Raw genomic sequence first — 26,496 nt, 5'->3', positions numbered from 1 at the left:
CATAGAGTGGAACAGAGATTGTAACTAGAGGAACAGTAGGAAGCAGGGAAGTGGAGTGAGGAAGGAGGGAAGAGATGATAACAGAGATAGAGGGGTAGTTGGAGGTACGAGAAATAGTAGGAACAGGAATAGGAAAAGAAGTAAGATCGAAGGGCGGAGAGGCAGAGTGAGAGATTGGAGCCTGAGAGAATAGTATAGAGAAGGGTCAGGTACGTGCAGGTGTGAATTAAGTGAACATTATACCGGGTGGAAGAATGCACCATTCCCTATTCCCTGAGACTACTGAGCAGCGGTAGCAGAGGGCAAGTTAGAAGTTTCCCAGAGAGACAGGTAGCAATCGCCTTAGGGGAAAATACATAGTCCCAGTCAGAAAAGATAGCAGGTGGCACCAATCAACAACTACTAACATCCCCATTAGGGACGCATGGGATAGGGAGGTGGATATAAGGACTGGTATGTGGAGAGAGAGCGGGATGGTCCTAGCGCCAAATCTCCTGAGAGGATCCGGTAGGCCGTAAAGAACCTTAAAATAATTCTGACCCTTTGTATTCTAATAAACACCCTTTGACTTACTACCAGAGCCAGCGTGGTTCTTTGTGGTGGGCCGACCCCCAATACAAATTTGTTTTCTGGTGCAGTTTTTGCAAGATCCTCCTTCCGTCGAACAAAGTGAGTCATCTTTCGTGTCATTCTGGGCCATGAGGACGAAATTGCATACACTTTAATCACACTACGGAAGATCTTACTTCTCTAACCTATAAAGGTAACCAAAATGGCTGATCAATTGAGTTGCTGTGATACTTGTGTGCAGTTGTTTCATGGAATTAGCACTTCATTGGGAAGACACTTTCGGAGAAGCTTTTTTGATATTTACTTTGTACAGGTTCCAATAAAGTTTGTTTTTTTCCACTAACAAATTATTTTTCCTGGCAATTAGATGCATATAAAAAAGGGACAAACTTCAATACCTGTATAAAAGCCAGGAACAAATGTTCTCATTACAGGCTAGTTGTGACATCACAATCTTTATTACGTTTCAGGTGTCAATTCGCAAGTGCCTGCTGCTTGAGACAGCAGAGAGAATTCCAGCTGTCACTGCAGCACTTGATTAAAGCTGTGAAAGGCTTTTCAAATTCCTTGCAGAATAGTATTCTGGGTCACTTTACACCCAATAATTGACCAGCAACGGTTTATGGTATTATGTGTACTGCTGGCGTTTAACCCCTGTGAGCGCACACCTGCATGGCATTACTTATTTTAAAGCACAAAATGAAAACGTTTTTTGGAGGCTTTTAAAAAAAAACTGTTTAAACTATTTTTCTACAACACATTAGCAGCTGCATTTTATTTTTTATTTTTTATATCCAAACAGATTCAACATTGAATATATGTTTCAGCAAATTGAAGTTCTCTTACATTAAAATAAACAAGAGGCTGAGTATTAAAGGTAATGGCCATGTGCGGCCATGCATTATAAGGAATAAAATATCTCCTATTGTACATAAAAAGGATATTGCAAATTCCCTTGATGTTCTGTGACCTTCTAAAGGAACTCTGCTTTCGGCTTCGTTTGTCTCTTTGGTTACGGAACTTCTCAGTGACTTGCAATATCATTCTAACTTACAGCAAGGGCTACTTTATCCCGTATATAATCTGCCTCTTTGCGATTTCCCCTTTCACATAATTTTAACGTGGTGAGAAAAGAGCCTATCCAACCAAGATAGTCTCCGAACTGCACATTATTTAATTTGTTCAGAAATATGTGTAATACAAGGCTGTATTGCTTTTAGTAGGGTCAAATAGATGTTTATATTCAATTCATTAGTATCTGAATTGCCTAACTAAACTTGCCCAGGATGGTAGAAGTATTTCCTTAATAACTGTAAGGGATTCATCAAGATTCATTTTTTCCAATGTTCCATTTTCCTCTTGCCTGTGGATGTTATTTTGCAATTGGGAAACTGCTTTTATAGAAACTGCTTTCTCTAAACCATTGACCATTAGCTTACTGGATTGTGGTTGTTGTCAACCCTTTCGCCAACTATCAGAACTATTATTCAATGTTATGATTCTGCATTAATCAAAATGACTACATTTAAGGTTACTGTGACAAATCTGGACTATTTGTCTCTTCTCCCCAGACGGGGAGCAACCCCCTTTGATGCTAGGGCGGTGAACCCGCTCAGCAAGACCCTCTGTAGGGGTCTGGGCAAGAGGGGGCCTCAAATGGAGTGACTTTCCCTCTTGGGGACAAGGACCCACATTCCTGCAAGGAACTCCCCATACAGAACACTTTATCCGCCAACATGGGAATTGGAAAGGCTATTGTTAACTCTGTTTTGGATGCACCAAAGAGTGACATTTCTTCAATTTCTTTAGCTCAGGTAATGCTGGATCCCACCTGAAATCCACAGTGAGGAACGGCACATCCCTTTTGTTTGTAATGATGTATATAAACCCATGAGGGATGCGGAAGCAAAGAGAGAGAATCCTATGCTGACGGGAAGACATCCCAGCGGGACGGTGCCACGCTAGACTGTGGTGCCAGCGGTAGCATAAACAGCGAATGAAATGCTTGCAAGACGCCAGAAGGCTGTCGTCCTGACTGTCAAAGAGGCCTAGGTCAAGAAGGGGACATTAAAGCAACCATTGCGCCAGGTGGCATGACCATACGGAAGCCGTGGTGGGCCTGGGACCCATTAACTGACACTACACCAGCCTTCTATTGTATAGCCAAGATCCACAAAACAATGAAACGTACCCACCGGGCAGACCAATCGTGTCCAGCATTGGATAAGTTCTAGAGCCTTTGTCCATCTACGCAGATGTATTCCTCCATCCTTTTGTGAGCAAAATTAAACCATTCGTCCAAGACACGACATCTATGATAAAGATACTAGCAACCCTCAATCTTGAGGAAGAATACATCTTTGTCACCCTAGATGTCGAGTCTCTCTATACGAGTATCCGCCAAGAAGTATGTATCGAGGTCCTTAGGACATATCTAGACAAAAGAGAAACCATGAAAGTACCAACAGCTTTTAATCTAGAATGTACGTGTCTAGCCCTCATGGAGAACTTTTTCCTCTATCAAGACACGTTCTACAAACAGTGCCATGGAACCAGCATGCGTGCAACTTTTGCACCAGACGTGGCCAAAATCTTCATGGACAACCTGGAGGCCAACGGACAGCGATAACAACACATTTAACACCCATCTCGGGTATTGGCACTGCTATATCAATGACATTTTGCTCATTTGGAGGGGCTCACTGGAACAACTGCATAACTTTCTAAAATTGTTAAATACACAGAACCCCTCTATAAAATTCACGATGTATCATGACCTGGCTCGCATCCTTTTCCTAGACTTAGAAATCTACAAAACTGACCAGAACCAGATTGCCACCACCTTATACAGGAAGCCCTCCGACAACAAGAACACTCTACTGGCCTTCAGTAGCTTTCGCACCTTGGCCATGAGAGAAAATCTACCCTATGGACAATTTTTGAGACTGTGCAGGAACTGTACTACACTATCAGATTTTGACAGTAACAGTAAGGAGCATAGCAACCGCCTAGCAGTCTGTCGCTATCCGTCACAAGTAATACGCAGGGCACGTAAGAGAGCCTGCAACACAAACAGACAAACCTGCCTCACAAAACAGACTTTCTGTCCACTAAGTAATCACCTGAGAAAAACCATTCTTCGACACTGAGACATCCTCAAAACAGACACCTTTCAGCCTGAGAAACCACAGTTTGCATTCAAGCGTAGCAAGAAATTAAGACTGTCTGGTACACATGTACGAAGAACCACAAGCCAAAAAGAATCCCCAGTTGAATCTCTGGAATCTACCACCTGTAGTTGGACATTACAAGTGTGGAAAATGCTCTGTATGTGGACTCACAAAAGACCTCAAAGAGAGAGACCTCTACAGATTCAAATGGAAATATAACTATTTCACAAACTGCCACAGCAAGTGAACAATATATGGTATTTAATGTCCTTGCCGACTGATTTATGTTGGAAAATGCAAGAGGGAAATCAGACAACGCATCCGCAAACCTAGATCCTGTCTGAAAAATCAAGTAGCCGACAAGCCCATGGTAGCACATTTCAAAGCAAAAAACCATAAACATACGGACATATTCTGGTTTGTCATCCAGACTATAAGAAGTCCACCCAGAGGGGGTGACCGTGACCTGGCACTCCGAAAAACAGAACAAAAATGTATCTACTGCTTGGTCTTGGTAAAGAAAGGACTAAACGTAGCATTAGAATGGAACGTATTCTTCAATTAAGATCCACTGCCATCGAGCCTCCACCAGCTTCCTGTTCAAGCTCGTTACTTTCCCGGCTGCAGCCCGTATAGGACAAGCCAGTATACCACTTTTGAATGAAAGGCGCTGATGGCCCTCCTTACACCATCCACCTCCACCACTATAATGCGACTTACAGCAAAACATTACCCATCGAGGGTCCCCGCGAGATCTAATGTGCCCACACACAAAAAGTTGTCATTGATGATATGGCTCAAGACGAGCCATACTACTAATAACATGATGCCCCTTTGCCTTCTCACTATGCATCATTCGGCACAGCATTGCCTCCCTAGGTCCTTAATTAGCTGCACCGAGGAGGGATCCTATTTATTACTCTTCTTTCCTAGAGATAATTCCTGTTACGCTGTACAGCAACCTTTGCACACCTAATCTGCTTCTGTCCTCAGTGCAATATCAGGTTTACACAATTCCCAGCTGACCTATGCCTCTTTGACGCATAATATTACCAATTGCTGTGGTGTAACCCCAGCGTCCCCTGTTACTTTTGACACTAGCCTGACATTTTGGTAGCCAATAAAGCTTGTCTGACAACACACAAGCCGGTCCGCCCTCACACGCATGCTCGTAGCTGAGACATTGCGTCTCCACCCAGATGCGACTCCACTGCAGACAATGAAGTAAGTAGAACTCCTGTCCCGTTATTGTTGGCACAATATTCCCCTGCGCATAGATCTAACTGTCCAGGGTCTGCAGAAGTCCCTGCCGGAATAAATGCGAAAGCAATATTACGGCGTCCCGGCCATGGCGTCCATGTTGCCAACCAATGATCGGCCGTTGCAACGCCTCCGTTGTCAATTTGAACTACACAGCTCACAATACGCTGGTACCACGCCGTGCCTTCTTACATATCGGCAAACCCATTTGGGGTTGGGGGGAAAGGGCCACCAAAGATTGTGGGACAAGCCCCTCAGTGGATGGGGCAGTAAGGTTTGGGCACCCTAGGGCCAGATTGGCACACCAATGTGCCCCTCTGCACCAAGGCAAGTTTGGTAAACAAAGAAAAATGTGAAAATGACAGGCTGCACTTTAGGGGGGGCTGAGGGGCACCCTACACCGCTGGGGAATTTTGTAATGTGAAAGGGGTGCACCTCTCCACCCCCACCCCAATTGGAGTGGCGGCACATCTCATGTAGCCCTCCTTGGGGGCAGATATGGGGGGCTGTCCTGCACTCCTCCCTGGGCTCAGGTGTCCCTTCCTTGGAGTACATATCTGCCCTCAGGGAGGGCTGCATGACATGGCCCCAACTCCATTGTGGGTGTGGGGGAGGGGGTCACCACCCCTTCCCATCAGAAAATTCCCTGTCGGTTTGGGGTGCCCCACAGCCCCCCTAAAATGTGGTCCATCATTTTCACTTTTTTCCTTTGGTAACCCAACTCCCTTGGTGCAGAGGGGCACAATAGTGTGCCAATCTGCCCCCAGAGTGCCCAATCCTTACTGCTCCACCCACTGGGGGGCCTGTTCCACAATTTCTGGTGGCCCTCTCTCCCTTCTCCCCAAATGGCCTGCGGGGGCACCTCATGCAGGCCTCCCTGGGCCTCCTACAAATGGCTGTGTGAGGTGCATCCCCCTCCATTTGGGTTGTGGGGGAGAGGGCCACCAAAAATTGTGGGACAGGCCCCCCAGTGGGTGGGGCAGTAAGGTTTGGGCACCATGGGGCCAGATTAGCACACAAATGTGCCCCTCTGCGCCAAGGCAAGTTTGGTAAACAAAGAAAATAATTCAAAATGGCAGGCTGCCCATTAGGGGGGCTGAGGGGAACCCTAAATAAACGGCCAAGTAATTTTCTAATGTTATGGGGGTGACCCCCCTCCCCCCACACCAAATGCAGGAGGGGGCATCACATTCAGCCCTCCCTGGGGGCAGATAAGAGGGGGGTTCTCACGCAGCCCTCCCTGTGGTTACATGCCCTTTCCTAAGAGCAGATAACTGCCCCGGGGAAGGCTGCATGACATGACCCCAAGTCCATTTTGGGTGGGGGGGAACAACTCCTTTCCATAAAAAACCCCTGGTTGTCCCAGTGGGGGGGCACTCCCCCCAACACCAGCCATGATATTTGTTTTATTTTTTATTTTCTTTGCCCCCCTTCCCTAGGAGCAGATGGGCTCCCATCTGCCCCAGGGGGCCCTACCCTGCAGGCCCCATCATTTGAGGGGCCTGCCCACACTTTCCTGGTGGCCCACCCCCCCAACCCCATTGTATGGGGGGGGTCACCTCATGTACTCCTCCCTGGGGTGAGAAATCTGCCCCCAGGCAGGGTGACAAGGGGTCCCCCCTTTCCACTTGGGCTGGGAGAGGGCCACCACCTTTTCATGTCCTAAACAAATCTGTGGTGGCTAGTGGTCCCCAACCCCCTCCCTTCTTCCCATTGTAGTCTATTTTTTTTTTCATATGCCCCCACCCCTGGGGCAGATGGTTACCCATCTACCCCCAGGGGTCTCCATACATGTGTCCTAAACAAATCTGTGGTGGCTAGTGGTCCCCAACTCCCTCCCTTCTTCCCATTGTGGGTCTATTTTTTTTTATTTTTTTTCATATGCCTCCACCCCTGGGGGCAGATGGTCACCCATCTCCATACATGTGGCCCCATGCTTTGGGGCCTGGCGGGGAGGGGGGCGCTTACCTAGTAAGCAGCTCCCCCTCCCCCCGTACTGAAAAGACATCCCTGGTGTCTAGTGGCATTGCTGCCCATGGATCGAGCGCTCTGCACCCGATCCGTGAGCAGCAATGCTTACACAAATGGTGTTGTTGGAAAGGGGAGAATCTCCCCTTTCCAGCGACACCTGCCTCGAAATCTGGCTTGAAATACGGCCGGAGATCGAGGCAGAGGGAGAAGGGCACTCAACCTTTCTCTTCACCGCAGCAGCTCGAAATTGCTGCCGTGGTGAAACTGAAGGTAATCCAGCCCCCTGGCAGTGAGGGGGGGCCTCCCCCTCACATAGCTCGGGGGTTGGATTACAGTTTTGAGCAATCCCTGCTTTGCAAGGATCGCTCAAAACAGAGTGCTAAAAAGGACAAGCTATCTCGCCCTTGCCACCCTGGAGGGAATTCCATGGACGAGATACCTCGCCCTTGGCACTTAAGGGGTTAAACACCATAGTCTGACTTTGCCAGTGAAGCACAGCCTTCAGCTGCACACCACTGGGCTTTTGCACACTTTGTTATGGGGAAACTGGTATGCCCTCAAAGACAGTCAGTACTGGGAGACTTTGTTTCCCTTAGTCCTTTCCAATGTTGCAACTTTTCTGCAACATGATACAAGTGCACAATGTACCTTACAGTATAGTGCGCTTGGGTCTTCCTTTCGTTTTCAAAGGCCCTAGACTCCCTCAAAGGATTTTTCAGGAGAAGTGCATGTGTGCCTTGGACAGGGCTAGTGGCAGATTATCTTTTCGCGTATTTTTAACCCTTTCTTACCATGCAAACCGCGTTTACCACGGTTGGCACAGGAAGGTGGCCCGGCTCCAAAATGGCCATGCCACGTGGTTCTTTGTCCTGTCCATTGGCCATCTTGTCCCTTGCCTTCCCCAGGTCGAGCTGATTCGGGTCAGTCCTTATTTGGGCATGCATTCTCCCGCAAACGCCAAGCTTTCGCAGGCTTCTGCATGCCTTGTGTGTGTGCTTCCAGGATGTGGGCTGGACTGTCTGGTTCCAATACACATCCTGGGTGCCAGAGAGTCTGGTATGCTGTGAATGACTGGGACCACTGTGGTCCGTGATTGGTCCACGTCTGGTGTGCCTGTATGTGAGCAGATCTCCCATTGGCTCCTCTTCGTTTTGGCGTGAAGGAGATTCTGGATAAGAGAAGGCCCCAAACACCCACACCAGGTCGATGTCTTGAGTTCTCACTGAACCTAGGATAGGATCCAAGTATCCTGAAACTAAGAAGCTGAGTCGAGGAACTGCTGGTGCCCCGATGGAAGGTTTGGTACTCTGAGCCTGCTGTTGTCCCTCTGGACCCCTCTGCATCTGATCGAACTAGATCTGCGAGGACGATTCGACCCGTTGGAATAGTGAGATCAACTATTCTCGACACCTTCATCAAACCTTGCAAGTAAACCTTCTCGGAAGTGTCCCTGGGCCAAACAGTGGGCGGACCAGCGTGTGAAGGACCTTTGCTCTGACACCGCCGCCGTTTCAAGGAGACCTTTGAAATGTGATATAGCAAGCTCTGTGTTCACGGCACTCTCACATCGAATTTCATACACTTGGCATTCCCAGGTCTGGAATAAAGAGAGAGCTCCCGAACCAGAGTACACGTGGTTATCGTATCGCCCAGCCGTAGTGACAAACTTCGCAGGTGCCTTGCTGCTGGGCCCCTCTGTGCCCCTCTGTGCCCTGAAGCCTGCTACAGTGAAACTGGCCTGATCCATCCACTAACAGTGGAGAAATCACCACTGTCCCGTCGGGGAATCATTGCTGTAACATTGCAGCTGAAAGCCGCACAACTGCTGCATTTGAACCTGCGACCGAAGTGGACTCGACTGCCGAAGTTTGGTCCGGAGTGCGCCGGGGGTCGAGTATGATATGATAGTTTATTTATATAGCGCCTATACACAATGTGTTTCAAAGAGCTTCAAGGCAAGGGAGGGAGCAAGGGAAAATACGACATTCTTACAGGCCATGAACAGTAAGGATGTGAAATTATCTATCGTACTCGGCCTGACAACATTTCAGATAGTGCAAGTGCTAAAACATAGATACGGAAGGGAGGGGGAGAGTGGTAAGGAAATGGAAACAGACAGCTGACTACCGTACTAAGCCTGACAACATTTCTGGTAGAGCTGGAGGAAAACAAAAGGTGAGGGAGAGGGGTGCAGAAAGGGAGGGGAGGAACAAAACAAGCGACTAACGTACTAGGCCTGACAACATTTCAGATAGTGCTAGAGAAAGGGGGAGGGACAGTAAGGGGATGGGGGACCGACAGACGAGGTTGCTATCATACTAGGTCCAGGGACAATTCTGATAGAGTAAGTGCACAGAAGAAAGTAAGGGGAGGAGGGGAGGAGATAGGAAAAGGGAGAGGGGAGGAGAGGAGAGAACAGAGAGTAAGCAGTCAAAAAAAGTGGAGAAGCAAGAGTAAGCGAATACAATTACAGATGTCAGTAGTAACACATAATGGTGCAAGTCTGGATACAAGATGAAGATGGGAACAGCATGATTCAGGGCCACCATGAATACAAGATGTAAAGGAAATCCAGCATGAGAGTTGAGAAAGGGTGACGCACCGTGAATCAATGAAGTCCACAAAAGTAAAATACAGCATTGGCCACAAGACGGTGATGGTGAAACCAGAATGTATCAGGACAGACTCCTGTGTGCAGGAAGGGGGGCACAAGGGAACAACACGGGGGAACAGAGAGGGTGGGGATGGCCTGTGGGGACAGAGGGAGTAAACACATGTTGGTGCATGCTTACCTGCTGTCTTAGCAGGGGGTCGGATCCTGGATCCTCCTGGTCCGAACAGGTCCGAACAGGAATTGCCCTTTTCTTTGACTGCCCTTCACTTTGAACACACAGGTGAGAGACACCCTTGATCTAAGAGTTAAGAGCAGGAAGGAAGAGACAGGGCTAAGAAGGTGGGTGGTGCTTAGGCCAGGTGACCTAGATCCACTTACACCTGCTCCCAGGCTGCAAACGAAAAGAGGCTGGAGGGCTCCTTAAGTAGGGAAAAGAGCGGCAATCAGGAAGGCACCAGGTGGGCGGGGCTTGCTAAGCGGTGAAAAGGAGCGGCAATCAGGAAGGCACCAGGTGGGCGAGGCTTGCTAAGCGGTGAAAAGGAGCGGCAACCAGGAAGGCACCAGGTGGGCGGGGCTTGCTAAGTGGTGAAAAGGGGTGGCAATCAGGAAGACACCAGGTGGGCGGGGCTTGCTAAGTGGTGAAAAAGAGCGGCAACCAGGAAGGCACCAGGTGGGCGGGGCTTTGGCTAGGTGACCTAGATTCACTTACACCTGCTCCCCGACTGCAAAGGGAAAGAGGCTGGAGGGCTCCTTAAGTAGGGAAAAGAGCAGCAAGCAGGAATGCACAAGGTGGGCGGGGCTTGCAAAGTGGTGAAAAGTAGCATCAACCAGGAAGGCACTAGGTGGGCAAGGCTTGCTAAGTGGTGAAAAAGAGCGGAAACCAGAAAGGCACCAGGTGGACGGGGCTTAGGCCAGGTGACCTAGATCCACTTACACCTGCTCCCCAGCTGCAAAAGAAAAGAGGCTGGAGGGCTCCTTAAGTTTGGAAAAGAGCGGCAAGCAGGAAGGCACCAGGTGGGCGGGGCTTGCTAAGTGGTGAAAAAGAGCGGCAACCAGGAAGGCACCAGGTGGGCGTGGATAAGACCAGGTGACCTAAATCCACTTACACCTGCTCCCCAGCTGCAGAGTACCTGCAACCTTTACCGGTGGCACCAAGAGCATCCATCCACTTTTACGCACAAGTGTCCCCTGAGGGCCTCTTACCTTTCTACAAGTAGCCTGTGCTACCTCCCCATTCCCAACTCCTGGAAACTGTTCTCCACGAGTAGTGGGAACTTATTCTTCATTGTGTCACCCACCTTCCTGAGCTGCTACAGCCCCTGCAAAGGACCCTGTTTTCGCCCTTCTGCACTATCACGTGCACCAGCATTTGAAAGTACATTGAGCGCTAGGCTCCTCTCTTCGTATGGACTGGACTGCCTCTAAGTGAGGGTTAATTTAATGAAGGACTATTTGCACTGCTTGTTTCCTTCCCCTTTAGGTTGTGGGCCCATTCTGTGCTTTTTAGCCCTTTAGGCCACTTGGTATTGAATATATGTGTTATAGTAGTGATGTACTGATTTCATGTATTACTACTGAATAATTGCTTTGTGTTGAAGTTCAAAGGCCTTGAATAAATATACACGTATTTTTCATATATATACACCTGACTGGGAGTGATTTGTAGTGTCCTTTACTCTGTGTGCTCATTGAGGTCTTTCAGTCACCCTCGCCCTCCTAAGAACTAGTCTTGACCACCACCAATGCTGCCTTGATTGGTCTGGCTTGTCTAGAAGGTTACCCTGTTCCAAGAAACTAGACAGGCCTTCTGAACCTCTGCCCACCAGGTCAGAGTTCAGAAATGCATTTTAACAAGTATCAGAAGGAAAATGTTGAAAATAACCGGATCAGTGTGTTATTTTGGTTTCGTGATTCTGCAGCACCCAGTGTTATGTTCCTCAATAACCCATTGGGCATGCGTGGCTGCACACTGGTGGCCCCATTCGCCCATTCGCTTGCTGGGCCCTAGTCAGTGGGAGGGACCTCAGAACAGTGCTAATCTCTTGAACAAGGGATTCATGTGTACTCCTGTTGTTCCAGTACTCAAGGCAAGCGGTTTGGTTCGCCCTGGGCCCTGTCAATGTGTGTTCACGTCCGCGCGTGCGTGTGTGGGCGGGCGCAAAGGGGGAAGGGTGACAGTATTTGAGACTCTGCTCGTGTGTGTGTGTGTGTGCACACGTGGAAGTGGTAAGCACAGACTGCGCCTTAGTTGATGCAGTCATTATTAAAGGCAGACGGCACAGGGTCTCTTGTCTGCCACTCTCTCTTGAAGAAATGCTGCAGTGACAAGCTGCAGCTTATTTAAAAATAGAAAAACAGTCCGAAAAAAGCAGCATCTCCGTCAAGCCAAAAATTGCATATCAATTCGTAGGTCAAAAGGAAGAAAAATATAGATGGGTAGTAGAGCTGGGTATATATGGCGAAATGGGAGTATTGAAGCACCACCTCCCCCTCAATAAGGGGCCACAACCGGGCAATTCAGTCAACAAAAGAATATGTACAAAAGGATTGGGAACTGTACGTGCAGAGCCCCATTTTACATTACCAAGCAAAAGGGGACTCCTCTTGAGATTGGACACTTATGGTGACTTGCCCAGTGTCACTGTGGTTTTGGTTTTGTTGCCTTATGATAGACTGGTCACATGCATTTTGTTATGTTATATAGATGCTCGAAAGAGAACATCATAACAAAAACGTGAGATTTGTTTGGTATGTTATGTGGCATTTGCACAGTGCTTAACTGCCATTTGTTAACCTCGAGGCACTGTTGGATGTGATCATTTTTAATCTGAAATCTGTAACCTCGAGGCACTGTTGGATGTGATCATTTTTAATCTGAAATCTGTCCTAGTGGAAAGAAAAAGAGCACATTTCCAGCAGTGCAGACAAGAATAATAGTCAAGGCTTCAGAAAAGCCCCTTTTGGATGTTTTAAGTCCAGAAAAAGTTCAGGAACTTACAGATAGTATGTGCCATCCTGTTTTATGTTATTTTTATTTTCTTTGTGCATCTACTGTAGTGGGACTTTTACATATGTAGCCCATGTTGTCCAGCCCTAATCTGTTCAGGATGGGCCCCATAGGCTAGGGAGGGCTACCCACACTCGTCGCCGCTGCCTGCAGCTATTGGCAATCTTCAGAGCAGCCCCTTTGGCACCATCTTTAGGCTGAGTAGTGTGGGTTCACCTTGCTGCTCTCACCAGATCCCTACCTAATAATAATTTACAGACAACTTTGTGTGTATGGAAAATGTGTAGGCCGTAGGCATTTTATTTTCTTACAGAAAATCCATGATAACAAAACATAACATATACATATGCTTTTGGGCACATTGTGTCCAGTTCCGAAGCCGCTCAAGGCTCCTTCTGAGTCTTTGTTATCCCTGAGCCTTCGTTCCTGGGCACATGCCGCCTACGACGTTTCTTGGACCGTGTACCGAAAGAGTACTCAGCGTTCTTTTCTCCTGCTTATTCCTTCTTTCCTTGGACCGTGTACCGAAAGAGTACTCGGCGTTCTTTCTTCTACTTTTGTACCATCTTTTTTATACCGTGTACCGAAGGAGTACTCGGCGTCCTGGCTCCTGCCTGCACACCCCCACCTCTTCCGTTTCTTTTGTAGGGTGGGTTGGGTGGCAACGTTTTTCCTTTCCCTTCTCCAGGTACCAAGAGCCTACCCGAGAGAGGTGAGCTCTTACCTAGTTTGTGCCGCCTCTCCTTTTCCAGGCTTACTTATACCCCCCCGGCCTTTTGTTCCTTCCTGGGGGCGGCCGGGTTACCCCCTTGACCTCCTGTTGTTATATTTCGCACCTACCCAGGTGCTGCTTCCTGCCCCTCCTGGGCCTTTGTTTCTTGTGGCGCCATTCGGACGCCCCTCCCTACGCTTTCGCGCCGTTTTCTCCCCACCCCGCGCCTAAACTCCCAGACCCTCTATCGTTCCGCATTTCATGCGGCCCGGGGCCTGGGTCATACTTCAGGCAGCGTCCCGTTTGACATGGGGACACTGCTGTGTCCGAGGCCCACTTCTCTTCCTAACCCACCCACTCAGCAATGGGTTGCAGAAACACAGGGGGTGGGATACCGAGCTTCACCGGGCTGTCTCGCTGTGGCAGTCCAGGGATTCTCTTCACCCAGGCTGGCACGATGAGGCAGCCTGAGGACTTTGCCGTCACTTGGGCCAACCTCGCCGGCCATGTGGCAGGCTGACTGGGTGCACGGCCGGGCTGCTTAGTTCGGGCCACTCCCCTCACGCAGCGCGGATTAGACAGGCTGCCCTAGGCGGGCCCTTTGGTACAAACCGGACAGGCTGACACACGCCTCTGCCTTGTGAGCTGGCCCCCAACGTTCAGCTCTGCCCCACGGTTCACTCTCTAGGGGGCTCCCCACCCACGCGGCCTGACATCACAAATGTTATTAGGGCCTGGGGAGCTGCTCAAGGACGTGCCCTCTCCCACACCCCGAAGTTTTTCTTGCTCTCCATCTTCTCCCGACTCTTCTTTCTTCTTCCTTTTTTCTAACTCTCGTCTCAGTTATCTTTTAACTGTCTTTTGTTCTTTGCTTTTTACTTCGTTCAGAATATTTTTTCTTTCCTTTTATTTTAAACTGAGTTGAATTGTTTTGATAATAGTGAAATAGTTATTTTTCCTCACCCTTTTTTCCTTTTATTTTTTTAATTGTCCAATGAACAATGGTAGATGAAACGTTGTTAACTAAGGTTAAGTGAATGTTCTGATTTGACTGTAATTGTTTTTATACGTTCTGACAAGTTCTTACCTTCATTCTGTGTAAAAAAAATTGAAAGGTTGATTTATCAGCCATATCAATTAAAAAAAATGTTTTAAATTAAAAATCTTTTTAAATCCTCTTTGGATTCTTTCTCTGCCCCCCATTCTTGAGTAGGAGAGTTTCATCCCGTTGTTCTCCTTTTCTTTTCACTCACCATTCCATCCAGCCCCATGATGGGCTGGATAGATCATCCCAAACACAAAACAAAAACACATACGCATTTAATAAAACCTTTTATTGATTGCTGGTGTCTGTCTTTTATCTAGGTTTTCCATGAGGGGAAAAGTAGGCAGCCCTTGTTAGTATGGCCCGGTTACATGTGATTTTAACGAACAGAAAAATAACGAACACTTTTTTATCTAAACATTTTTTACAAAACAAATAGTTGTTTAAATATAAAACAATTTTGGGGAGCTAACAGCACCCCCCTCGTTTCCCTTAATTTATAATCCCACCCTAACCCCCTCCCCACATGGTTTTAACCCCTTACCCCACCCCCATATACATATACATATATTTTTTTAAATAGTATTTTTTTCGTTATAAATGTTTAGAGGATCCTACCAGTCTTTTAAAAAAAATGTTTTCACGTAACATTTGACTTCAATTTTTTTTTATTGGCTGTCATGTAGTCCATTCTTTCGTTTTGCCGATTTTAACACTAATTTTACTGCACAAATGGTGGGGAGACCCCTGCAGCTCGCACCTTCCTAAAATACCTAACCCAAACCTCCCCATCCATATACTTGGGGTGAAAAAAGTGTTAAATTGGGGTAAAGCAATTGGTGTGATGCAATTCGTCTAAAGTGGGTAATGCGTGGAAGCATTTTGATTTCCAAATTGTTATTCCCGTTAGGTTACTCATCTTTTATACTGCATCATCCACGTCTTACACTTCCTCTCCCAAAAAGGTAACTGACATACTGTTTTAATGGCGACGAAACTGGAAATGGCCGCCAACACGTGTTCTGCATAGCATGTCGCACCAGCAGAGCCTCCTTACACCCTCTGTGCACTTTTGTGACTTTGTACATGTGCTTCAAGATATCCTTCCTAACCGTTTTTGTTCATCAAGTGTTCACTACACTATTTCAATAAGCTGCCTCTACCTGCCCACCACCCTCTTCACCTGCTGCCAGAACACTGCATTTGAGAGACATAAGTCTACGTTTTATATGGCATCTAAAGACTGGGCAGCAACCAAGAATGTTACGTTTCTAACACTAGCATGGCAGAGGTGCCTGAAAGAGTGCCTGGTGATGTAATGTCCCCAAAGGCGTTCAGGGGCTGCAGGTCACCCTTGGAGCGTGGGGGGGCACATTTTATCCAGTCTTTGTGTTCCTATAAGTGTGTAGTTAACCTACATGATGGAGCTCCCAGCTTTTATTTAGTATGCCAGACCGTATGGCTCTAATATATACTAGAGACCAACTTGATGGCAGCTCTTGTTTGAGGTGTGTGTGCACTTGAGGTTCTAGGGATTTATATTTTGCATAGAGCACTTTTATTAACAGGAATTATGGGAAGAAATATTGCAATATTTGTTCCCTGATGAGGAAATGATAGAGCTAGAAGTATTGAGTTAGTTTAACAAAAGGCTTTTTGCTATATTGGTATTATCTCCTTTTGCATTGGGCACCAAGATGGATCAGGACTATCTGCCACCCCGAGCTGCAGGTTGAGCGATTGGAAACTTATGTGGCAAATGGACTCGCAGGCGAGTTGCTAAAGTCATTTTCATTCTTCTATAATGGGATAGGTGTTGTCAAAGGAATTCCATTTTGCATTCTCTTGCTAATGAGCAGTGTTACCAAGGTGATTTTAAGGATAAGGTATTTGGAAATTGTACATCTATTTCATGCCAATCCATATTTTAATCACGCATGGTTTCAATTTTTATGTGTCTGCTTTTTATGGTCTATGCAGAAAAAAGTCAAAAACAAAATAATTCCATAAAACATTCATGATAAAATAACCATTTTGATCAAGAAATGAGTTGAGAAAATTGGTTTAAAAAATAATCCTTTATAGATATTAGTACAATAAATGCTGAAACAATAGTGGTTAAATATGGTAATGATAAATTGCAAAAAAATAATGGTCGAAAAGATCAATAATAACAAAAGAAAATGAAAAATAAGTGTTGGTATGTGTCTCTAGTTTCTGAAACCTTCCCTTTTTCTTGCAGCAGTTCTCCGCTCTGACTGCAGTGATCTTCCAGTTCCTGACGGAACCGAAAGAGGTAATAAAACAGATCTGTAAAAGCCAAGGTGCCTCCACGAAAATGGTGCCTGGAAATGGTGGCTTTCCGTGCTGTGCTTATTTCTCTTGTGTATATTCTCTGCAGGGGGAGCGGCTTCTGGCTCAGCTCTCTGAATTTGCCACTGCAAATGGAATCAGCCTGGGTCCTCTGAAGAATATTGTCAAGAGTGTCCTGCTGGTGCCTAATGGTGAGTTTTTGGCAAGGGGAGGGAGTGCTGCACAGCCCATCTACACAGCTTTGTGTCCCAAGGGGTGTGAGAAATGTGATGGAATTCATGTAATCCCTGTGGCTCATTCCACATGGGTAATGTCTGTCCAGCTTACATTACATGCGGGAACCGCTCCAGAGCAATTGTAAATCATGTCTTCAACTCAGCAAGTGAGTATGCATGAATTTCTGGTGGATTTCTAACCAGCCCTACAAATACCTTTTATTCCCTAGAATGAGGAAATGCTCTCATCAGAATCTCAAAATGTTTGTGTTCTGACTCACCAGAGGAGACTGGAGAGGCAAGGGAATCTAATGGTCCAGGTGAAGGCGCTGAAGCTCGAGTCTTTGGAGGGCGCTTCTTATCGAGGAGGAATGGGCTACTCCGGGAAGACGCCACTCTGCCCAGTGAATAGGCATAACAAGCGGGGAAGAGTGGCTTTCCTCCGGGGAACAGCCTGTCTTTGGGGGAAAAAGCCTGTAGGCACAAAAAAAATCAATTCTGGTAGATAGCGGAAGGTGTAAATGCCGAGGCTGAAGTTGGATGTGTAGGTGAAAGTACGACACTGTTAGTAGACAAGCCGCCGAAAGCTCCGGGTAGAGGACACAGTTCCAGAAGTCAGGCAAGTGGAAGTAGTGAAGGCAAGTGATGATGGAAAGAAGGTTAGCAAGTAATTAAGGCGGCAAAGGATAGAAAGGAGGATGGAATGCAGGGAAGCAAGGCGGGGAAGAGAACAGCAAGGAAGGGTCCGTCAGGATTGAGTTCAGCATCTGCCCCCGAGAGACGAGGGTTGAAATGCGAGGAGGGGGCAGAGCCAACTATGTTAACTAGCAGTGTAGCCGAAGTGGGAAAAAGGCTAGACCGTTGAATCATGTTGAGGGGAGCTTGAAGGAACATTCAATGGCGGTGCCTCCATGCATGCCATAGCTTCCAGGAGGGCACATTAATGACAGTATGCCCTCTCCTAGGGGTGGTGGTTCCAGGTTTACCTGGGTGTAACCTGTGGAATAACGTGGGACCTTGGTTCCCAGGAGTTTCCTGATGATGAGTAACCCTTCCACTGAATCAAATACTCCAGCCTTCCCTTCAGATATCCGGAGTCGCAAATGTGAGCCTCTTCATATTCTTCTGTAGAAGGACCACGAGCAGGAATTCAGTGTTTACCTTTTATGGAATATTTGTCAGGTATGTATGAACGTAATAAAGACGAGTGGAACACAGGATGCATACGCTGAAGATGCTTGGGTAACTTCAATTTGAAGGCGACAGGGTTTCTTTGGGCTATGATGCGAAAGGGTCCAATCTATCTGGCCGACAACTTCGACGGACGGACCCATCTTGGTAGGTATCCTGAAGATGGCCAAACTTGTGAACCCACCGTCCAACCATTCAACCTGGGACCTTTCTCCTGCATGGATCCTCTTGCTTCTTGTAGCGTTGTTTGATGGCTTCCAGGTTATTTTGCACTTCCTTTGGAGTAGTCGAGATCTTATTCAGTAAGAAATCTATACATGGTAATTTAGAAGAAGGAATGGAATGCGCGGGAAAAGAGCGTGGATGTCTACCATACAAGCAGTATAAAGGGCTCATCTTAATGGCTAAATGGGTTGAATTGTATACACAAATTCTGCTGTGGGTAGGAGCTCCACCCAATTATTCTGTTTGACATTGGAAAAGCATCTGAGGTATTGCTCCATTGTGTAGCCAAGACGTTTGGTCTTCTCATTGGATTGAGGATGGTAACCAGAAGTGAGCGCTCTTTCAATACCCAACGATTTACATAAGGTTTTCCAAAAAACAAGAGGCATATTGTGATCCTCTGAGACAATATGGAAACTGGTAGTCCATTTAAGTGCAAATAATTTCTTTCAGAAAAACCTGAGCCATCTCCGGCACAGATGGGACTCCTTTTAAAGGGGTGAAATGGGCCATCATGGTGAAACTGTCCACTGTTGCCATGATGGCGGTACAGCCCTGTGAAGGAGGAAGATCTGCCACGAAGACCGTGGAGATATCTTTCTACGGTTCCATTTAGAGAGCGCCTTGTTCAAGAAAACCAATAGGTTTAGCTGTGGAATGCTTGCTTTGAGCGCAGATGGGACATGACAACACATATTGTCTTATGTCCTGTCGGATAGAAGGCGACCAAAAGGAACTGGTGATGAGATCCGAGTTGGTTGCTATTCCTTTGTGTCCGGGAGATTCAGACTCGTGCCCCAAGATAGTATTCGAAGCTGAAGGGTTTAGCTAGGTACAAATAGGCAATCCCCTAAAACAAACATGCCTTCCTTCTTTGAGAATCCAGAGTTCGGATGGAGAGGAAGAGGCGGAGGTCTATCTGGAGTAGCTTCCTTGACTTCTTGCAGAAAGGAAGATACAGAACAAACAAATCTGTCCTCTGAAATAAGTGTTCCAGGGAAGGTAGGAACCTAAGGACCTACAGATAGGCTTCTAGAAAGGCTGTCTGCGACAATATTTTATCTTCCTGGAAGGTAAGTAAAGGTGAAGTAAAATTGGCAAAGAAAAATGCCCATCGAGCCTGACGAGCGTTGTAGCATTTCATCTGCTGCAGGACTCGAAGATTACGATGGTCCGTGCAAATCTTAAAGGGATGTACAGCTCCTTGTAATAAAGGGCTCCAGTGCTCCAGATAAGATTTTGAGGTGGGAGTATTTTACGCATGATTTTTCAAATTAAAGAGTAAATGCAATTTCAAGAGAGTAAAAAATTAGTTTTCTCCTCTGCAAGAGAGTGAAACTTATCCAACACATACACCCAATGCATATGTAAAATCAGACCCATAGACCAAAAAAGAGTTGTAGATCTAAGTTGTCTGGCTTGCACAGAGCCCTTCACTCCACATGCAAACGGCACATCCCGTCTGAGTACATAGTAACAGCACATCACTCCACTTGATAATGGCATATATCCTCCCTGAACCTGCTAGCTACACATCTCCTCTTGACACATACTAACAAGTATGACACGATGTTAAAGGCACATCTCCTTTCAGCATTTTCAGAGAGGGGCTGTGAACATTTGAAGAGCAAATGTGTGTAATTTACATGTGTAAATTTCACCTTTACACTGTGCGCATGCTAACAGCACATCTCTTTGCATATGCTAATGGCAGACATTGTTTTCACGTATTGATAGAACACGTTCTGTGTAGCAAGCTTGATATTTGCACACGTTCACAGGACATATATCTACCCATAGTGACCTCAAATCTCTTCTGCGCATGCTATTGGCACATCTCTTCTCGTCTGCTAATGGCGCATCTTATCTGCGCACATACTAGTGGGACAGCACTCTGTACATGCATGCTAACTATGTGCATGTGCACAGAGGAGATGTGCATGCCAACGACACACCTTCTCAATGCACATGCTAATGGGACATACCCTCTCTGCATATGCTAACTGTACATCTCATCCCTGCACGCACTAAATGCACATCCTGTGCAGCGACGGGATGTGCAGTTAGCATGTGCAAACTCCACATCCTGTCTCTGCACATGCTAACGGCACATCTCGGCTCTGCATGCTAATTACACTTCTGTTCGATACTAATGGCACATCTCTTCTTGGCATGCGCAAATGACACAGCTTTACTAATTACGTACTATGGGGATATTCCTTCTCTGCTAGTGCTAACGTAGCATCTCCTCTGCCCATGCTATAATGGCACATCTCCTCTCTGCCAGTCCTAACAGCAGGGCTCCCTTCTGCACAGGCTAATGTTGGCAAAGCACATGCTAACGTTGCATCCAAAGAAAGGGTGGAAAGCTACCGTGTAGGAGGGCGGCCTGCACTGCCCAAGTTCCAATTACGTGGAGGGCTGACGCAGCCTTGATGGGTGTGGCACAGAGGGAAGACTGCAGAGGAGTCGCTTCTTTCTTAGAAGAAATACAATAATGAAGAATGACAGTTCCCAGAAGTTACTATCAGTGCTGGAAATGGACTAAATGTACTAGGGCCAAATGTACCCGATTTTCTTTTTTTTCCCCCTCCTCTTTCCTTATTCAGCCTGACTCGAACACGTCCTCGTCAGCCCCCACCACAATGCCCAACAGTGCTCCCCTGGCATTCTGCTCGGTTTTGCTGTAATAAATCAAGTACCACTCGAAATGGGATAACTGTTACCACAGTACTTAAAAGCTGAAGGAATTTGGCTAAAAGCGCTATGTAAGAACACACCCCTTCCCACATGTTATTTGGATAGCCTCCGTACACATGTAGCAGCACACCTCCTCTCTGCACATGCTAACTGAGCATCTCTTTTCTGCATGTGCCAGTGGCGCATGACCTCCCTGCATGTGCTAATGCAAATATATTCAGTTCCCGGGCTGGCCTGCATCTCTCGTGCAGGCTAATGGAACCGTTCATCCCTGCATCGGGCAACAGCCCATCCCTCTTGGTATAGCTTAACAGCAAGTGCACGTCTTACTACAACCAGCATAACTTTATAAATTATACATTACAGAGCAGGTTTGCAACGGCCCATGGTGCAGCAAGTAAAGGAATAATTGCAGATGTGTTGGCTCCCGCCCCTTTATTTCAGCACTGTGAGGGGAGAGGTGGGGGTGGCTAGTGGCTTGTGAGAGTGAGCCAACCTACCTGACCTCCCTCCCATGCAGAGGTGCAACAAAACCTACATTTTGGGGCAGGGGAGAAATTAAGTCGTGATGAGGCCACTTCAGAAACTAGGCAGGGAAAACTTGGAGGCTCTTCCCCCACTGTTCTACCCTTCTACCCACCTCCCCCCCATGGTCTGGTGTGGGGACCAACTATCGAATAGTATATTTTAAAGCACAATATGCAGAGAGGTGATGGAAGACTTTCTTGAAAGTAACAGCTGTAAAGGTTTACTGCATTTGTTCACGTGCATTTTTCTGAACAAATACAGTAAAACTTTAACACTGCCGGGGAAAGGCTTCCCTCACCTCTCTACCTAACAAAATGCAAGTGCACACATCCAGAGGTTCACTTGTGGGCTAACATTTTGGTGCTAACCCTTCAAATGTTGGGAGAGGCACTAACTTCAGAGACTGTGGAGGAGTGGCGAACATACTTGTGTAGGGGCATCTAACTTCATTACTCATTGTAATAAGACTATACTAGTGCAGCTTCAATGTTACAATCAGTTAACCACTCTGTCCTTTGAGTCTGAAACACCCACTTCTTGCAGATCCTAAAGGTCCTAGAAAGTATGACAATGGCAGATGGTGTGCAATGAAAGATTCAATATCATAGCATAACAGGACAATGCAGAGTGTGGGGCAGTACTCAGGACGGGCCAAGCAGCTTCAGTGGCTGGGAGCAACAGCAGAGAAAATGGAATGTTGGCTCTACCACAGTCCACCATAATAGAATATTTGGTGAGCTGACCGGCTGGTGAGAGTATGTCTGCCTGTCAAATCCAGTGTTACAAGACTGGGGGAAGGCCAGTGCAGCAATAATGCAGTTCTGTGCACCAGTATTGGAGCCACTAGCAGAGGAACACCAGGGTACACCAGTGTGTCCCTACACTTATTAAAACAGTCCTATTGTAAGGGTGCAAACTTAATCATTCATAAGCTCTCCAATTTTTGCAATTGAAGTCAGGGTGAGATTGCATTATTTGGCCAGGATCACACACTTATGCTAAACAGCAAAGCAGGGATTTTAACCCACTGTTTCAATTTGGGCACGGCCACCTTCTTCCGCTTTACTTGGAACAAAAATGTAAGTTTTGGGTGTCAAGACCTACAATAATAATGTCCTATAGAGTTTACTTGCAAAATAAACAAATTGCATAGTAAAGCATCATAACAACATGTAAATAATATCACTGTACCTTTATTTTCAACATCATGAATTGAAAACTATAAGATGCAAAAGGCAAAACATCCTGATTTTACCCACTTTATTTTCAGCGCCTTAAAACGCACAAAAAAATAAGTTGTGCCATAAACTCACTGGGGTTTGGAGATTCGTCACAAACCTCCAGCGTGTTATGTATGGTTAAAGAACATTGAACTAAGGACATCAAAGCAAACATTACTTTTTAGCATATCAAGCTATTAGACATTATAGGTATGAATGTATTTTAAAAAGGTGCATGCTTTATTGTGTTGCTCGCTTTAACTGTCACAGATTTGCAAGGGGACTTGTGGTCTTTCAGTTTGAAATTCACCATGCATAAGAAAGGCTATGCTGCTGATGACAAAAGAAATGCTACAGTGCCATCTAGTGGTGGAAAGTATTTTTTTAAATTAATAAATACAGCGTGCATGGTACGCAGTAGAAAAGGAAATTACCTGTATTGGATATAATTACATGCGTAAATAGGCACAATACGCACCTTATCTGGAGGGCTGAAGGGCTCCATTCAGAACAAGCTTTCTTCATAGCCAAAAGTTGCTTTTCAATCACAGAGTAGTTTTCTTCACTTGGGCTTGGGGTTTTAGAAAAGTAAGCAATGGGATGTTCCACTCCCTCCTTCACTTACTTGAGGACCGCCCCAAGGAGCTCCAACAGAGGCATCTGTCTTGACTATAAAGGGAGAGTTTGATCCGGTTGTCTTAAGATGGGAGCAGAGCAGAATCTTGTCTTGAGTTCTTGGAAAGCTTGATCCGCCTTGGTATTCCAAAGAAAGGGTACATCTTTCTTGGGGAGTGTCGTAATGGGAAGAACAAGATCAGAAAATCCTGGGATGAATTTACGATAAAAATTTGCTGATCCCAAAAACTGTTGGATCTCCTTGACAGTAGTAGGAGCGGGCCAATTGAGGATAGACCAATCCTTTCGGAGATCAATCTCCATTCCCTTATCGGAGCGTATATAACCTACGTAGGGTACTGGGTTTACTTCAAATAGATATTTTTGCTGTTTGGCCAATAGCTGATGAAGATGATTCAGTACTTCAGAAAAGTGACTGTGGTGCTGATCTACTGTGGACGAGAAGACCAAAATATCATCTATATAGATGATCACTGAGGGGTACAACAGATCAGGGAAAAACCGGTCCATGAATCACTGGAAGATGGCAGGGGCGTTTACCAGCCCAAATGCAATCACTTGATATTCGTTGGGCCCATATGGAGTACAAAGAGCCATTGTCCACTCATCTCCACAGCGTAGCCTCAGGAGGTGATAAGACCCTCGCAGGTCCAGTTTGCTAAAGACTACTGCCCCTTGACTAGCCTCTAAAATATCCTTTATAAGAGGCGTGGGGTAGCAATCTCAGATGGTGACCTTATTTAGGCCTTTGTAATCGATGCAAGGTCTCAGTTCATGTGTGTTCTTTTCGGTATAATAAATACAGACTCTCCGGCTGGAGATTTAGAGGGTCGAATGAGACCGTTTTGGAGGTTACTATCCAAGTACTCCCTGAGAGCCTTCTTTTCCAGTAGAGTCAGGGAATACATTCGTCCCAAAGTACAATAGCATCAGGAAACAGATCAATAGCACAGTCCTCTGGTCTGTGAGGAGGTAGTTCTTTAGGAGTCTTTTCCTCAAAAGCATCTGTAAACACCTTGTACTTTACTGGGATGCAATTGACTTCCTAGGAGGAAAAGGTTGCTGGGGTGCATACCCTATGTGGTGTTTCTAGACATTGTGACATACAATATTCAGACCAGAACTGGACGGTGTTCCTTGTCCAGTCTGATGGGGTTATGCAAATGCATCCATGGAATACCCAAAATGACAGGAAAATGGGTGGCTCTACTAATATCGAACGATATGGTTTCCAGTCGATTAAAGATCGAGACCTGTAAGGGCATTGAAATCTGAATTAGGGGTCCTGAACTTAGTGGCTAACCATCTACATTATTATTGTAGGTCTTGACGCCCAAAACCATCCTTCCACCGGTTGATGTTTTGTTCTTGCCAAGGTGGGAATACCCTCTCTATCTGCCCAAAGGAGATCCAGGAAGTTCCGAGCTGCACCACTATCAAGCAAGGCTATCAGGTCGTTCCTTTATTTGGTTCCTTTCTTGCCCTCCTATTGCAGAGTGATCCTGACCACCATCAAGAGGGAATTTGCTTCCTTCTCAATAGTTAGCTTCAAAACGGTGGGAATCTTGTGTACACACCAGCTAGCAGTTCTGCCTATGGCCGGGGTCTGCCGTTTACTGACTTTCTAGGGGGTACCTCCGGGCAGTCCCACAATAGATGGCCTTCTGAGGCACAATACAGGTACAAACCCCTATCCCGTCTTCTTCTTTCTGTGGGGGTTAAAGGCCCTCTGGCTAGTCCTATCTGCATAGGTTCTTCCATATTGCTTCCACCTTGGGAAGACGGAGACGGGTTTGGCAGTGCTTGTGTAGAGAAGGTGCCTTGTAGCTTGTCTCCTTTCCACTCGCTAAGACGATAGTCTATTTGAAGTACTAATGAAAACAATTCCTCCAGTGTGTTGGGTTGTGTGGTGCAAGCCTCTCCTGAAGACGATGAATTGAGCTGCCTCAGGCCATCCTGCCTCAGCACTCGCTATTCGCTTAAAGGCTGGAATGTATGCAATTAAATCGGATGACACCTGTCAAATACACAGGAGGGATTCTCTGGCCGCATGCACTACCTCTTGTCTCTCAAAGGTATGTCTAAGTAGGGTAATGAAGAGATTATAATCCTGTGGGACTGGGTTAGCCGATGTCACAAGGGGAGTAGCCCAGGCTAAAGCATTACTAACCTTGTTGGAGATCAAAAATCCCACATGTGAGCCATCAGGTGCGTATGTTGCGGTTCGGAAAGTGAAATGGACCACGCAGGCATCAATAAATTCTTTTAGCTTCTTTAGAGATCCATCATACTTTCCACAGCCCAGTCCCAGGGGGGTAAATCTGTCTGATGCACGTCCCTGGTGGCCACCAACTGGCAGAGTATGGTGTTTTCCGCCTTCCGCTTTGGTACCTCCAAGGATAAGCCCAGTACTTCTGTCAGCAGTTCCTGAACCTGTTCAGCCGGAGCCATTTCTGATTGTTGTTACAAACTCTCAAAATGTTTGTGTTCTGACTCACCTGAGGAGTCGGAAGCGGCAAAGGAATCTGATGGTCCAGGTGAAGGGGCCTAAGACTGGGTTCTTGTAAGGCGCTTCTTATCAAAGAGGAACAGCCTTTTCCGGGAAGTTGCCACTCTGCCCAGTGAGTAGGCGTAACAAGCGGGGAAGAGTGGCGTTCCCCAAGGGAATAGCCTGTTTTTGGGGGATAAGCCTGTAGGCACAAAAAGAAACAATTCCGATAGACAGTGGAAGGTTTAAATGCTGTGGCTTAAGTATCTAGGCGAAAATACGGCACTGATAGTAGACAAGCCACAGGCAGGAGGTCTAAAATTATCAGTGCCTGACTCGATGAGGAACTTAGATATCTGTTTTAAAGTTAAATACATTTTTACTCCCCTACAGAATATGCCTATGCAGAATGGGAATTACTTTTTTCCCTCCATTAAAAAAATAAAATAAAGACATTCTACATCCATCCAACTTTAAAAAATAGCGAGTAAACTAATCCCAGTTCAAAATCTCAGTTGCAGCCCTGGTTGTAGTTGTCACTCGTGTGTACTGTTTAAAGTCTTTTTGGGTCCCCCTTTGGCCCCTGAAGCTTTCAGCCAAAAGACAAGAATTGTAGCTTGTAATCCTGATT

General features: G+C 46.4%; 1 protein-coding gene across 2 annotated transcripts in view; it reads left to right on the top strand.

Annotated features, from left to right (window-relative positions):
• Positions 1-26,496, top strand: part of COMMD7 (COMM domain containing 7) — a 314,702-nt gene that overhangs the window by 133,739 nt on the left and 154,467 nt on the right. For both annotated transcript variants that reach the window (XM_069651023.1, XM_069651022.1), the window contains exons 2-3: positions 16,592-16,645; positions 16,751-16,853. In XM_069651023.1, the coding sequence (XP_069507124.1) occupies positions 16,592-16,645; positions 16,751-16,853 (157 nt within the window). The remainder of the gene's footprint in view (positions 1-16,591; positions 16,646-16,750; positions 16,854-26,496) is intronic.

Source organism: Ambystoma mexicanum, chromosome 3p, assembly GCF_040938575.1.
Source record: "Ambystoma mexicanum isolate Mex_15411 chromosome 3p, UKY_AmexF1_1, whole genome shotgun sequence".
Classification (NCBI taxonomy): Eukaryota; Metazoa; Chordata; class Amphibia; order Caudata; family Ambystomatidae; genus Ambystoma; species Ambystoma mexicanum.
This window is presented reverse-complemented; position numbering and strand designations above follow the sequence as displayed.